The 17,155-nt window shown below is 39.2% G+C and overlaps 1 protein-coding gene across 1 annotated transcript in view; it reads right to left on the minus strand.

The window, feature by feature from the left end:
* MMRN1 (multimerin 1) overlaps window positions 1-17,155 on the minus strand; it is an 83,319-nt gene that overhangs the window by 18,204 nt on the left and 47,960 nt on the right. The window contains 1 exon segment of the mRNA XM_042469709.1: window positions 3,905-5,883. Coding sequence (XP_042325643.1) covers window positions 3,905-5,883 — 1,979 coding nt within the window.

A 17,155-nucleotide genomic window follows, 5' to 3' on the forward strand; every position in this document is an offset into this window, starting at 1 on the left:
GCCCTGCTTTGGACACGCTCCAGTTTCTCAATGTTTTTTTTGAATTGTGGCACCCAGAACTGGACACAATATTCCAGGTGGGGCCTGACCAGAGCAGAATATATTGGCACTATTACTTCCCTTGATCTAGACACTATACTTCTATTGATGAAGCCTAAAATCGCATTGGCCTTGTTAGCTGCCACATCGCACTGTTGACTCATGTTCAACTTGTGGTCTACTTGGACTCCTAGATCCCTTTCACATGTTGTCTCCTTAAGCCAGGTGTCCCCCATCCTATATCTGTGCATTTCATTTTTTCGCCCTAAGTGCAGTACCTTACATTTCTCCCTGTTGAAGTTCATTCTGTTACCTGTGGCCCAGCTTTCTAGTCTATTCAGGTCATTTTGAATGTTGATCCTGTCCTCTGGAGTATTAGCTATTCCTCCTAATTTGGTGTCATCTGCAAATTTGATAAGTATTCCCCCAATTTTTTCCTCCAAGTCATTGATAAAGATGTTGAACAGTACTGGACCCAGGACTGAGCCCTGTGGGACTCCACTGGTCACTTCTCTCCAGGATAAAAAGGATGAAAGGGTGCCTTAGCATCATGTGGTATGATCTCTTAAATTTACATCCCCACCTTTCTTCCATCATGGAATTCCCAGACAGCCTCCCATCAAAGCACTGAGCTGGCCCATATCTCCTTAACTTCATCCAGGTGGTAACTACATCATGTGCCTGCCCTTGAGATGACTGATGTTGCACATCCCAGCTCAGTGCTTTGTAAACAAAGGATCCTCATTGCTTCTGCTTCAATAGTCAGATTCAAAGCCAAAGAAATAATGATTAAAGATATTTCGGTTTGCTTGGGCTTCAAAGACAGCTGAACTGGGTATTTTTGCCCATTCCATAAAAGGACCTGAAGACTAAATGAGCTGATGGGGCATGTACTGTTCTCTCGTCCATTAACAAAAGGTCAGTTTTTGAGGCCTGTTAGTACAGTGGGCAATAAGAAACTACTGAGGTTACAGCTGCTTCATTTCTTCATAGACAGAGAATATCCATGTCTGATGCTTTCTGCTGTTCTAAATTACAAACAACAACAAAAACTCCTTTCATCTGTCTCCCGCCCTATTACACTGAATATGCAAAGTTGAAGCATGGAGAGTCAAACTGAATTAGGATAACAATCAATCTTTAGCAATTAAAACCCAAAGTGCAAAAAATGTTCACCGAGGTGCTTTTGGCACTGAACAACAAAGCAGCAATGAAAGCCTTGGTGCTCCAAATACCACATGCCAGAAATTATGTTTAAAGCTGAAAGGGATTCTGTGGGCCTCACTTACCCCCAACAGTAGCTCTCTTGAGGCTCTGGCTGCATCTTTAAAGGGGAGGGCCCTCAATTATCTTTCCAGTATGCTTTCAAAACAGATTTATTACATCCATGTCTCTCTGAGAGACAGACCGATATTTAAACTGGAAGCACATCTGGGAAAATGGACTGGTTTAGAAGTGAGAAGCAGTCAGTAATTATTCCAGTGCAGTTCTTCAACTCTCAGAAGCTCCAGCCAGCATGGCCAAAGGTCCAGGACAGAGACAACTAAGCCACAGTAGAGGAAGACTCATAGCAGCAGTTTGACTGCTGACTGGAGTACCAAGTAGATAGCATATCATATGTCCAAAATTGCACTGACTGCCAATACATTTTCAGTCTGAATTCAATATGATGACTTTTCAGTGTGCTGACATTTAAAGCCCTGAACAGCTTGGGACCTCAATATTTGAGGGACTATCTTTCCCCATATGTGCTTGCCCAAGGATTAAGATCTGCTGAGAAGGGCTCCTTCGTGTCCCACCAGTGAGGTCAATACACTGGGTTGGGACATGGGGCAGGACCTTCTGAGCTGAGGCACCCAAACTGTGAAATGCTCTCCCACTGAAGGACCAATTGGTGCCAACACTCATGTTTTTTAGGTTCCATGTCAAAACATGACTGATAATCAAAATCTTTGGGCCTCATTAACTCATCCTAAAGATGAACAAAAATCCAAATCATCCTAAATGTGGTGCACATAACTTTAAAACCTTTTTAAATCTTTAAAATCTGTTTTTAACTTAGTCTTGAAATTTTATTTGCTTTTAGTTAAGTCAATTATTTGATTGCTTTAAATTGTGTAACTTGTTTTAATGCTGTTTGTAAGCCAACCCGTGATCTCTGAAGCAGGGTGGGGTATAAATGTTTTAATAAATAAAATTCTAAAACAATAAAAGGACCAAAGGTTTGAGAATAGCTGCTCTCATGGGTTAAATGGACTGATGGTCTGTAAGGCCATTTCAAATGTTCACACCATTCATGTTTCTCAGCCTCTTTGAAATCAGTTTGTCATATAAATGTTGCTGGCAAAGCCATCCATTGTAAAGGACCATATCTGACTGAAATATAGTCAGTTTCATGTAGAAAAATAGAATCTAGCTGGCCAAAAGGCCAAGGCACTTCATTCAGCAGAGCTGCTGACTTCTGCAGTTTCACTACTGCACAAAGCACATGCTTCCAGGGGTTTAAGGGAGAACGAGTAAGCGGCCATTTATGAAATAAAGTGGAAATATTATTGAAGCCTAAATCCACTTTAAACTTCTTGCGTGCTTGATTATCAGATGAACTGCAAGCACTTGACTTTAGGCATGCCTTGAGCGTGGGCAGTGAGCTGGAAGGAATGGAAATAACGAAAAAGACAACAGGGGATATAAAAGAAAGAAAATGCCTTTGCTGTTCACCAATTTACCTTATTGTGCACCAAACAATGTTGTTTCATCAAAGCCATTTCTTTTTAAAAACATTTAAAACAGGATCTCAGAATGACAGTTGCTAATGCCAGTTTGGTCTGGATTGAAACAGGATCCCAGGTTTTCTCAGCCCTTGCACAAAGCAAACCCAATTGCCCCTCTACTAAATATGTGACCAAAATGCCAATCTCAGGCTTATTCACTTAACAATACTATTTAATAACCCCATAGCCCAATGAAACAGTCAATTAAGGCACAGTGAATTAACTCAGTACCACCTCCAGACTCCCCTTGCCTTCATGCTGTAGGCTCCTATTAAGAGGCTTGCTGGGGAACTATGTAAAGCCCTGATAATACCTATACGAGTTTGATTATCAATGTCTCTCTGGAATCCAAATTCCCTAGTCACCATTCAACATATATAGGGGTAGTGCTTGCTGGAGCCCTTTTTGCATAAGAAGTATCTGATCTACCACAAGTTACAGCCATTTCCATAAGTACTAGTCCCACCCTATAGGTTCCAAATATACTCTTGGTTGCACTGTATTAGATTGGTTTAAGTGCCCATGTGTTTTGTCCAGGATTTCTGTCTGATTTTTGTTCATTTTCTTTTTGTCTTTGACATTAATCTTAGTTTAAACAGAGTGAAGGAAATGCCTCCAATAAAATATCTAAGGCTGCAGGGAGACCTGGATAATCTTAGCAATGCTTCCCCAAAAAATAAAGTTGTAAACTTCTAGAACTTGTTCAGACAAGTGTTGGAAAGTCTTCCAAACCAAAGCAACCAAACAATAACACACAGTAAGGCTTTTCTTGCAGGCTTTACAAACTATGTCTCTAGCTTATATTTTCACTACCCTTTGGTTTGCAGTCAGACAAAAGAGAGTAAAAACCCTCTCTCCAAGATTATTTGGTGTCCAGTCCAAAGTGATGTCCAAGATCTGGACTGGAAACAGATATAGGGGTTATCTATTTTAAGTTATATCTACTTTTTAACATGAATGCAAAATCTCAATTTTTTTCTGAGCTAAGGAAAAACATATAAAGCAAATGCATCCAAACATTACAAGCCAGGCACCCCAAACCAGCTAAATGATTTTTTTAGAAACCATCACTACCAGTAGTAATATTAAAATGCATTACCTGCTTCTAGAGTAGTATCTGTGTTTCTCTGACTCCGTCCTGCTTGATTTCCAGCAGTATTCACTGGTATCTTTTTTGCTGGCAGTGGTTTCTTAGAAATTGCAGGAGTTGCCTTCAGACGTTTCATAATATTGTCTACTGCATCAGCTAGGGACTTGTCTACATACCAGGTTAGATTGGACAGGATAACTCCTGCTTTGACCTCCAGTATGGATTCAGTGAGCTCTTCCATGCCTTTCTGAAACAGCAAAGTATCTGGATGTACAAGTTTCATCTGTCTGGGAATGCTGGCATTCATGGCTTGAATGCTTCCAGAGACATCCTGACACAAGCTCCGAGCTTCGTAGGCAGTTTTGTTTAAGAGAGGGATGCTCAGAGAGAACCGTATAGATTTGGCTTCAAGTGCTCTGATTCTAGAACTCAGGGCCTGAAGCTGTCCTGAGACCACTTTCTCATTTTCTGTTGCAGCAGTTTTGACATTTCTTACTGAGATGCAGTTATTTGCCAAAAACTTGTTTATTTTTGCTTCCACAGCCTGCAAGCGAACTTCAGGATCTTCATTTTCCTGCATGGGATACAATGGTTTCTGCTCAGAGTGCCCTGTACCTTGTTGACGCTCTTGTAAAGTTAAAGATGTTTTGCTTTGATCATAATAAACTGGGCTTAGATGAGGAATGATGTTTTTATCAGATGAAGGCTCTGAAGGAGTACGAATTCTTTTTGAAGTAAAGTCAAGTTTGTGGTTTTCACTGATTAGTATCTGAAGGGATTCATTCATTTGTTGGAACTGAGGTACTAGTGTTAATATGCTTTCCACCTTCTCTGCCCCATTGCAGCAGGCTTCTGTTTCATTTCTGAAGACACTCAAAGTTTCTTTCAGGACATAGTTATCCTGGATAGAATCAATGGCCTCGTTCATAACTGTCATTGCCTTGTTTATGCCATCCTCCACTAAAGCAAAACATTCATTAATACGCCTCTCTGAGATTTCCTTGTAAGCCTGAGCTTCATTTTTAAGATCTTTCTGACTGTTGGTGAGTTCTTGAATAGTAGAGTTTACTCCTGTTACAATACTAGTTAAATTTTCCACCCTTCTGTTTATAGCTTCTGTTTCAATCTGCTGCTCATAATCTGAGGTAAGGCTGAAAGGAACTCCTTGCTCAATCAAAGGTTGGAGGATCTCCATATCGTAACAGAGGTCATTAATTTGCTCATTCATTCTGTCCATCTTATCATTCAAGGGGAACACAAGATTCTCCACTGTTTTGTTTAATGCATGCATATTTTCTTCTGTGCCCTTCAGTTGCATTTTGAAATTCTGTCTGCATTTGGACAACATGTCATCACATTCTTCTTGCAGACTGTCTCTCTGGATCTCTAATGTTACCGTGAGGTTGTTGATTTTGCTGTCTTGGACTCTGAGATCATCATACAGCTGCAGAACCATCAGACTCTGTGTTTTCACTTTCTCATGTAGACTAATCATGTAATCAGTAAGGTTATCACTCACTGATTTACTTGATGTAGGCAAATTTTGGTCTGAGCTCTGTTCAGCTGACAAGAGCTGTTCATGCACCTCTTTCATCTGAGTCAGAGTTTTGTTCAGTGATTCATAATAAATGTCACTCTTTGAAGTTTGATGCTCCAAGGCAACTTCTATCGACCTTTGCTTTTCCTGAAGGTCTTTGATTGGCTGGTTACATGTAAAGCTGATGTCTTGATCAATATGTAGGATCTGGCTCCTTATCTCTTGGATTTCCATCCTTGTAGGCCTAGTTGCTATATCCGTGACAAGTTTTTGCTGAGAACCATTCAAACTCTTGATCAGTTCTTTGGTGTTCTCAAGATCTTCAGACAGACCAGATACAATCCTGAAAATCTGGGCCATTGTTTCTTGCATATCACTCTGGAGAACTTTAAACTGTTCTTTTGCGATTTCTTTGACTAGCTCAGTAATACTTTTGGACTTGAGACCTAGAGGGAGAAAAGACACAGATACTTCCATAAATAAATAAACAAATGAGTGAAAAGAAGAGTAAACAACACCAACCCAACCCAATAGTTAAACAGATCTTAACATAAAAAACAGAGACAGAGACATTTGGCCTTTGTGTCTCATTCTGCAGGCTCTACTTAGAGAAAGGAGCAGGGCGAGATATATTCTTTCCAATAAATTTCCTTCCATCTCTTGGATTGTAGATTATTGCCATTGCTAAACCTCAGGAGAATTATGTGTTTGAATAGCACTTTTGCTAGTTGCTCCTCTCCTTTTAATCAGTTTTATTGTCCTTAGGGAGGACTCATAATGTGCTGCTTCTTGCAATTATAGACAAAAATGACAAGGTGAAATGTAACCATGGTCTCTAGCATAGTAGACCAAAGGTTTAAAGGAACTCTCACTCTACCAGATATATAGTTAAATTACTTTGAAAATGAGGGACTGCCAGGAGGCAGCAAAGGGACTGAAAATATTTTAATTATCAGCCATTTAATTAGAACACCCAGCAATCTGTAGTTTCATAGTGAAAGAACAAAACTGAACTGTATTGCTTAGTGCGAAATAGGTTTTTTAAAAAACAACAACAACAACAGTGGGGTGAAGAAATCAGTGAAATCCTGCACTGAGTTTCTGGCACCAATTTCCCACCTGTGTTACCCCCCAAAATGGGGGGATCCCAAACTAGAAGTGGCTAGCTATTCACTTCTAGAGATAACTTGCACTTTGTTTTATTGGACAATTGCATCTCTGGGAGAAACTAACAGGTTTTGGTCCAACAAAACCATTTTTCAGTAGGGGAATTGGTAAGATCTGGGGAGGTATCCTAGGGTGGAGAAAAATTATCATGAGGACTGTATGCAATCCATGGCTGCATTCTGCCTACCCCCATTAAGGTCTTGCACATTAGATGCTGTCCTCTCTTTCATTGGCTGAAACCTATATATTTATTAGTTGGACGTAGAGTAGTTTGCCTAAATACCCTAAAGGCATCAGATTTTGTCTTAGACCTTTTATGGCATCAGTACCTGTAACGTTACCATAGAGTTACAAAAATGTTCCATGGCAGAACAATCTAGGAACGGGACTCATCGCATTGGAGAAGTAATAACGGGATGATAACGTAACAGGAACACATTATAATGTACAGCACCCCCTTTGGGGTGCTTTTGCTGAGTACATTCTCATATCATATCATATGCCTCTGTGTATATGTGTGTGATACATACAGTGGTACCCCGGGTTACGAATTTAATTCGTTCCGCGGCGCCGTTCGTAACCCGAAAGATTTCGCAACCCGAAAAAGCCATAGCCGCTAGCGCTGGAAGCCGCGATTTCGTGCGAAAAAGCGCCGAAAAGCACCAAAAAATTTTTTCGTCAGCCGAAAAAAAAAACGTAACCCAGAACAGTTTTTTCCTATCTAATTTTTTCGTATCCCGGAAATTTCGTAACGCGGTGATTTCGTATCCCGGGGTACCACTGTACATACATACATACATACATATATATATATCCTACACACACACACACACACACACACACATCTGTGATTATATTTTTATATTAATATATATGTATGTATGTATCAATATCAATTATATATATATATATATATATATATATATAAACACACACACACACAAACGCACACACACACATATATATGTTTATATACACATACAGATAGATAGATATACATGCATATACATATCACACACACATATGTGTGTGTGTGTGTGTATATATATATATATATATATATCCATAAAAAAAAACTATTCACATGTAAACATTTGTTTAAATATGATGTGGGGGGGAACCATTTCTGCTTTGAGGAAAATCATTCCTACATGTTGACATGGCGCCGTGTCATACTTGGAAGAACATTAGGCTTTTTGGACACTCTAGGACTGCAGAGGAGGAAATTGTCTCAGCCAATCAGGACATGAGGACTGACAGAACAGATATAAGAATGGATAAGATTACGGCACTAACTTTTCATGTAACGGTATGATAACGTTCCATCTTTCTGAGAACTATTTTTCATCATTTTCACCCTGGAATGCTGTTGGAACACTGAGCTCGGAATGGGAACTCAATGGGACCCATACTGTGCAGTAAACTTCACTATGTTCTGTTCTCATTCGGTTCCTGGAACATCATCATAACACTGTGTGATAAAGTTCTTAGAAGGTAGGCAGATCAGCTATGGTTAGTACCTGAATGGAAGACCGCCAATGAAGGCCAAGTGTGGTAAGATATGTTTCCAAGGAAGGGACTGGCAATACCACCTCTGAATATCCCTTGCCTAAGAAAACCCTATGAAATTCATGGGGCTGCTAAAGTCAACAGGTGATTTGGAAGCACATAGAAACAAAGGATGGAGTTTTGCTCTGTTTACATTTTGCTATGAAATGTATATATTTATTTATTTAAAACATTTATATCTCACCTTATGGATGGATGGATAGATAGATATTTAATATAATCATATAGTTCTATGCATGCCTAGATAGATAGATATTTAATATAATCATATAGTTCCATGCATACCTAGATAGATAGATATTTAATATAATCATATAGTTCCATGCATACAAACAAAAGTCAAAGCTAGACAATTAGAATCTCTAAAATATCACAAAATTGCTCAGCATTCAAGCTGAAGTGGTGCTGACAGAATGGAGATGGATAAAAAGAGCAAGAATACTATTATATCATGTGCTGTACACCAGAGGTGAGAAATATGTGGCCTTCCGAATATTGTGGGACTGTAAATCCTATCATTGCTAGACCAGTGGTGAGAGATCATGGGAGTCACACTTCAGCATTAACTATAAGGTCAGCTATGTTCCCCAACCTATCTTCCCCAACCTATCTTCCCCAGGCTCTCCACAGAAAAGAAGTAATGAGGTAGTAGTGGGAAGACGTCAGTCCTAACTTTATTTCAACTAACTCCAAACATTCTGAAGAGATTGAAAAATCAGATTAAAAAGCATAGGGAGTGGCCATACTTCAGCACAAATCTTGTTGAAAGCACCACATAATGTTCTTGTACAATTTCCTTTCTGACACAACATCCGAGCTGAAAAAGGCAGCATAACTTTCGCTATCTCAAGTATTTTTGAATATGAATGATAATTGCAAGGCAGATAAAGGCAAAATAAGCACTATAAGTTTCTTTTTCTTTAGACTTTAATTCACCCTATATATGAAACCTCTTCCAGTAACAGCACAATAGGGAATTAGTATGCACAACATGGAAGTATAATTTGGATGAATTGGCTTTAATTAAAGAAGGCACCCGAGTTCAATCTATTCAGCTGAATCTTTAATATTGATCATTATGGATTAAAGTAACAATATCCAGGAGTGACAGTTTTATATTGACCTATCATGTGAAAGAGAAAATATGAAACAACATACACATCCATATAGGCATACATAATTATTAATATACACACTCACTTCAAGAGACCATATTACATAGAAATTGAAATTTTAAGCTGGTACCCTAATTAAAATAAGAAGAATAAAGGAAACTTCCATCTAACCTTAATGAAAAAGAGAGAAAGAAGAGAAAGAGAAGGTTGAACTGATAGGAACACAAGGAAGGATTTGAAATAGAAATTGCATGTGACCACATGGTTTCAGAACAAAGCCTCATCTTATGGGGGTAAATTAAAGAATTCCCTCATCTCTTGCCAAATCCTAAACCATTGCTAATTGGCTAAAGAAACATAGACAATCACTAATTGTTTAATGCAGTAAAGGCCACCCTGAACAAAAATGAAATAATTGCCTCCATAGATTAGGTGCCTGAGGGGCTCCAGAAAGCCCATGAAAGCCTAAAGATGAGAAGAATGACATTAAAATCCATAACATGATACTTGCCTACTTATCCTGCTGCCCTTAACAAAGTATTGCAATGTACTGCACCCCTCATAACACCTTTGGCCTCAATCCCCTCATTCCAAAAGATTAACCCAAATACAAGTACAGTAAATATTTTAGATGACAAGTGGGGAAAAACTACATAGAAAAGCATAAATGAAGAAAGTGTCTGATGCAGCACTTTTGAAGTGTTTTAAGCACTTCTGATTCCTATAGACACCTCTAAGGTGGGCTGATGTTATGGCTCACTTGTTACAGATAAGAGGTTGGGGGAAATAACTTGTCCAGACCCACCTACAGCTGAGTTTGCCACTGAGACGAAGTTTGAAATCAGAGCTTCCCAAGCCTGGCTTGACCTAAAACATAATATTGTCTCTAGGGACAAGATGGCACTTCATCCACCTTCCATGTATGAAAACTGACAGGACTGACTGATTAATCTTATGTCATCATTGGTGGTCAGATAATGGCCCCCGCCATTCTTGAGCTAGCAGGAATTCCAGGACAGGCTGTGTGACATATGCTGCCCAGTCCTCCCATAGGACAAAAATGTCTGGGAAGGTCAGGAGGAAGAACTGCATGTCTTCTGCCAATACCTAAGAGTTGCCTCATCCTTCCTAGTGATGGGCCACCCTCATGTTCACCTCAAAGTACATCACCTCTGATTCAGTTTAGGCAGCCTTGGAAATAAGCTAAAACTACTTTCTCAAATATCAGTATTTTTGCTCGAACATGGATTTGGAATGGATCCCCCTTTATTTTGTATTCTCTTTTCTCTCATTGACCCCACAACTCAACATCCACCTAATAGGACAACCATGTTGGGAACAACCTACAGTAAATGGTGACAGGGAGAGATGAAAAGCTTTCTCTAATTCTTGACCTGCTACGCTGATAGCCTCTGAAAAGCAAAATTTCTCCACAGAAACAGCTATGTTATGGTTGTGGCCAGCAAAGGGTAGGAGGGGACATGCTCAGAATATGATCCAAACTAGAGCAGAAATCGGGAGCTATAATGCTCACACTGCATCCAAGGAGAACCTAATAGGTAGATAATGGAAGAGCAAAAAACAATAGCTTGGAGCTGAGTTGAGTTGAATTGTTCTTTTGGGTTTTTTGTTTGTTTGTTTTGGTTTGGTTTGTTTGCTTGTTAGTTTGTTTGCAGATATGCTGCCAAAACTGAAGCTTTTTGGAACTTCTCCAGTTGCTGGTTGGTTGGTTATGTCTAAAACAGCAATTGGTATATGACATTGGTTTTCAACCTTTGACCCTTTGAATATTTTGGACTTCATGTTCCAAAAACCCCAACCAGCATGACCTATGGTAAAGGAATCTAGAAGCTGAAGTTAAAATATTTGGTGGACTAAAGTTTGAGAACCAATGACATATGCAGGGTGAACAGGGAAATAATACAATCGAAGTGAATTTTCAGCACTTGCTTTTCAGTATGGAAAAAGCAGCTAGTCAAAATGCTACTATCTGATTATTTTTTAAAAAGGAATCAAAATGAAAAAGATTTACATCTGGTGAAAAAAGTCCCCACTGCTAGTAAAACAGTTCCGTAATCTCTTCTGTTGTTCAGCCAGAGGGCTTTCACACTGAATGGCACAAGAAGAAGGAAAGGTGGAAAGAGACTGTGCAAAGATGCCATTTCATCAAGCAAAGATCACTTTGGCATGTATTTATTTACAACACACTGTGGATCATAGATATTTTCATTCTCATGTTTTTCTATTTTACAAATTAAAGACATAAAGTTAAAGCAAAACTCCCTTACTTTCCACAAATAAGGAAATAATGTTGCACCCCCTGCACACTGACCTTGGATTTACTTCTGAGTAAGTAAGCATGGGGCTGCTCTGTAAAAATACCAGGATCACCCGACCCCCAAAGAAAACAAATGTGAGATTAAGGTCAAGTTTACATGTCTCTTTTATTCAGGGGTGATCCACCAGTCCTTTTGTCCAGCTATGTATCTTCATTGAGTTTAATGGAGGCATGTCATGGCTAGACGTTCATCCTCCCCCCACCCACCAGTGTTTGCAGAACATTGACTTTTAATACAGGATGGGGAGAGAAGAGAGATGAGGCAAGGTCAGAGGTCCTGTTAGGCTATGTAAAGGTCATATGAAAAGAGGGTGGAAGGTTGCTTGCACAATACAAATGCAGCAAGCATGACAGATCCAGTGGGAGGATGGACGACATAAATCTAATATAGACAGAAAGCAAGATGCAGAGGGGTGGTACTGGCAATCATAAGCCAAGTAAGACATCAATGTCTGGTTGTACTTGGCTTACCCTGGCTTTCAAAGCAGCTGCATATTCAAAGCTGCTGGGCCCTGTTTAAGCTGCCTAATTTGAAATAGAAAAGAGGTTACTCAGGAACTCAGTCTGGAATACATACATGAGCAGAAAGAGAATCAAAGCAATAAAATGTAAATGAAACAAGATAAATGCCTAAAGACAAGCTCCAGCTATGGTTGGGGAGATATTCATTCCAGTTATTGCAATTGAAAATTGTTAAACAGAAATCAATGAAGGGCCCAACTAGCTGGATCATATTACAAGCGATTCACTGGCCAAGTTCCTACACTGAGGTTGCATACCCTAGGGACACCATAAGTCAGAAATGACTTGATGTTACACAACAACAACAAAGTTTAGATCACTGCACGTGGAGTTACACATTAATTATGCTTCACAATCCTTGTGTAGAATGACAGTGTTGCCCAATTGAACCAAGATAGCAAATGTGCAACTAAATGTCCAATTGCACATGCAAGCCCATCCAAGCAAAGCCACATTCACTCCTGTAACAGGGTTTCCTCAGAGATGTATACCTTAGCAATCAGACTTGCAAATTAAGCTTGTGCTTACCCTCATATGACTAACTGTAAAACAAAATATGCTAAGTGCAAGATACATAGGCAAGGAAAATCACATGCTATAAAAATTGCTGTATTTCATCTTTTGAGGGAACACTCCCATTTTGATAATAATGCTGGACTTGAAGAAGCAGGACAGGTAAGTATCCCAAAGACTGCAAGAAGATGAAATGAAAGAAAAGGAGAGAATGCCAGATGGTTAGGCATGCTTCAACTGGCTCATCTACAGTTCAGTTTTGTGGCCACATTTCTATACACCCATGGTAGGTAACCTGGTGGCTTTCAGATGATTTCGGTTACAGTGACCCTCATTCCTAGCCATAGGTCGGGTTGGTTGGGACTGGAGGGATTTGTAGCCTAAAATATCTGGAAGGCACCAGGTTGCCAGCCTCTGCCATACATATTCCCAGCATTTGGTAAGCATCTTACTCGTAAATAGTAATAATAATAATAATAATAATAATAATAATAATAATAATAATAATTCCTTCCCACTGTGCTTCGGTCTCACCCTACAGTCTACTGCAAAGATGTCTCAAGATTCTGTATGGAGTTCTTATTTTCTCCTAATCTTTCATAAGATTTTGTTCTGCATCACTAGTACAGGAACATCCTAGGGCCCCAAACAGAGAAAAATAGAATGAGAATGTTGGGTTGAGTGGGGGAAATGGAAAAAGGATACAAGAAAGTGGAAATTATCTTCCTTTTGGGGAATAAGTGAGTTGGAAAGAGATGGATGTTGAACTGAAAATCATTCCTGTTTTGATAGAAGAGCTCTCTGCTCTGCTGTCAGAACAATAAAAAAGAAATAGTACCCACACACCCTAGAGAATGACAAGTTCTCCTGTCCTTATGAGACAGCTCAGATACAAGGCAGATGGAGCAGATCAAGAAAATGCCATAACACTTCTTCAGTGGCCCATATCATCCCCCAAGCTGGATTCATACACGCAAACAGTCCACTCTTATGAAAGGGTCAAGTCCTTTTGAGTCCCCAGGCTTATAATGAAAAGCTAATAAAAAAAGGCAAACAGTAGCACTTTCATAAGACAATATGGTCAGAAGGATAACCCAATTTATAAACAACTAACATAAATCAAAGAGAAATCTGACAGAGGGTGGATTTAAGGTTCATCTCAGACACATCTGATGTACCGTGGAGGGAAAATTCAATTTAAAGAGTCTAAAACAAAATGCTCTCTTCAAGGGGTCAGTTTTTATAAATGCAGCCTATTCACAGAAAAGAGAGAGAGAGAATCTTTCACTTCCATCCACAAACTTAGTCTTTCCCTTTTTGTCTTTCTCCCATTGTCCAACCTGGTACTCATTCAATCTTTCTCTCACCCTGAAGAGTTTGGGGACCCTGCAGTGGGAAGAGAACATGGAGTTGCCTAATAGCCCTCTAGAGAAGTAAAGATCCCTGCTTTACTGCAGCTTTGTCTCTGATGGTTAGGAAAAATTAAGGAAGGCCACCCCTAATGTCGAAACACAGTCCTGCAGGAGACAGACATTTTAATTAACAAAAATTAATCTATTTTAAGGGCAAAAGAACCTTGAGGTTCTTACCTTGGGATCCTCTTGCTATCCTTTCAGATATCTAGGTTTCATAGATTTGGAACAAGCACAAATATAGACATAAATTCATACACATAAATTATTGTGAATGTGTCTGTAACAAATGCCTTAGTGATGGAGATTTTTTTAATTTTTATTTTCTCCCATATCTGAATTTTAATCTAGGGGTTGAGGCAGAGAAGGAAAAGCAGGGGGTTATTTATAAAGTTATTCATCTGCTTTAAAATTTCCACATTTCTGTAAGGTCTGTCTGTCTTTCTTTCTTTCTTTCTCTGTGTATATAGTGTTCCATCAGTCCATGGTCTCAGAGCCTAGAAAACTTAGGTGTGTGTGTGTGTGTGTGTGTGTGTGTGTGTGTTTGTGTGTGTATCTGAGGATTCTGGAAACTGTCATTCAAAACTTACTTTACCTAGGTCTGGTTATGCTAGAATTCTGCACTGGCCTCACTATTTCCAGGGAAACCCAACAGGAGTGAAGTTAAAATTGCAAAAAACAGAAGTAACTTCACTAGGAGAATCAGATTCTTGTCTGCTAGATTATTCTGAAATTTTGTCTATTGGGCACGCATACCTATATTTCCTAACTACAGTACAACATATGTAGCATGAATGAAGACAAGGGTGTACATGATAGGTTTACCACTTGAGAGCATTTTACATATATAAACTTCCTAGAATCACAATGTTTTATAGCGGAGGTATACTATAGATAGGAAGCTGAAGGTTCCATATTTCTGGACAGAATTCAAAGTGCTGGCCATAATTTATAAATCCCAGTACACCTTGAGTCCAGGCTATCTGAAAGACATATCTCCATATACCAGCCTGCCCAAACCTCAAGACCTTTGAGAGAGGGCTTTCTTTTTGTCCCACCAGATATGGCTGGTGAAGACATGGAGAGAGATATACCACTGCACACTGTGGAACCCATTCTCATGGGCTGCTAGGTTAATATCCTATGTGATTTCTTTTTATCTATCTATCTATCTATCTATCTATCTATCTATCTATCTATCTATCTATCATCTATATATATTCTTTAAACTGACTTTCAGTCTTGAACTGCTGGCAGAGGTTTCTTTTAACAGTGTGGGCTGTATCTTAGGAGAGCCAGCATGGAGTAGTGGTTTGGGTGTTAGACTGCAACTCTGGAGACCAGGGTTCGATTCCCAGCTTGGACATGAAAGCCCACCAGGTGACAAACCTCCTCTGAACAAATCTTGCCAAAAAACACTTAGGGTCACCATAAGATAGAAAACTTCTTGAAGGCACACAACAACAAGAAGAAGCTGTACTTTATCTTATGCGTTATATGCATTGTGAAGTATTTTAAATATTTAATACCATTTTCTATTTAATTTTTTTTTACTTTTGTTACATACACAGTACAGTAGCCCTTCCAATTTTGCAGGGGATCCGTTCCAGGACCCCCCTCACCCCACAAAAACAGAAAAACACTGGTATTCAAGGCCCATTGGCTTCAATGGTGGTGACACCCACAGGCAGCTGTGGGCATGTGCTGTGAGTGCATGCCCAATTTTGTCCCCCTCCATTTGCCACCTGCAAATGGGCAAGGGACACATATTCAAAGTCCACAAAATGGAGGGGTAACTGTATATCTAAAATATGTAATATATTGTATATTGTTATATATTCTTTTAACTGTTTTGTCTTAATCTTATATAGTGAGCTTGCCATATTGATGGGTTAGCCGTTTGTGGATTGGAGCTCCCAGAGGTCATCTCATCTTATATTACCAATGACAGCACATGTCTGTGTATGTGCTGATACAAGTGTATGCATGTTGCCATTCATTGACTAATATGGGCTTTAGCTCCCCTATTTTCTCCATATGCAGGGCCCCCTGGAAACAAACTCCCATGGATGGGAAGTGTCCATTGTACTGTAAGATATCTTCAGTTTCAGAATGGGATAAAGGCAGGATGTAAAATAAATAAATAAATAAATGAGCATGTGAATTAGTGTGTGATGGTTAGTATGGGACTGTCTTTTCACAAAAGAAATATCACATGATATTTGTGATCACAGCCATTTTCATTTTGGGTATCAGCATCAGATCCTTTGAGTGAATCCAAAATCGAGCACAGAGGTGGGTGATGAGATGCTTTAACATTGATTCTACCCAAGCACATCTTAGACGAATGTGCAAGTAAGAGATTAAACTGAAGGGAATAGAGAAATGGATGGAAAAGTAGCAGACAGGAAATGGAAAATGTTGAAAGACATATTGAATCTGCACCCGAGGGTCAAGAGTGCCACATAGCAATCAAATGCACTGGTCGGTAGGGGGAGGGAGGTTGGACAGGATGGATGGGAAAGGAGGTGTAAATATGATGGTGGCTGAAACAATGTTCTTTGAGAACAGCATGTAGAGTGTGAAAAGTCCAGGGCAAACCAGGAGTAGTCTAAACGGAGATATCTTCTTTTGCAAGGTTAAATATACTCTGTTTCTACCATCTGAGTTACTAGTAGGGATTTAAGTAAACTTACACATTTTCTTCTCCTTAGTGTGGAAGAGTGCCTTGACACACAATCAGTAAAACAGTCAAACCTTATTTATGACATTTTATACAATTATATTCATTTTAATCCAGTTGCTAATCCAATCATGGGGATGGAGGAAACATTGAATTACCTTATGTACATCCAATTGATTCAACAAGTCTACTTTAATTGGGACTAACAACCAGAATTAAACTTTGCACTTCTTTTGATGGTTTTACTTGTTTTTTGTTACCCTTTACCATACAGAGAATTTTTGTTATTGGGTAATACACAAGTAACAATGGAATTAACATCCACCACACTACTAAGGGCTGTTGTGCATGCAACATTCATGGTCTTGACATTGTCTCAACAATAAGGTGAATTGCCTT

The sequence above is a fragment of the Sceloporus undulatus genome, chromosome 5, assembly GCF_019175285.1.
Source record: "Sceloporus undulatus isolate JIND9_A2432 ecotype Alabama chromosome 5, SceUnd_v1.1, whole genome shotgun sequence".
NCBI classification, from domain to species: Eukaryota; Metazoa; Chordata; class Lepidosauria; order Squamata; family Phrynosomatidae; genus Sceloporus; species Sceloporus undulatus.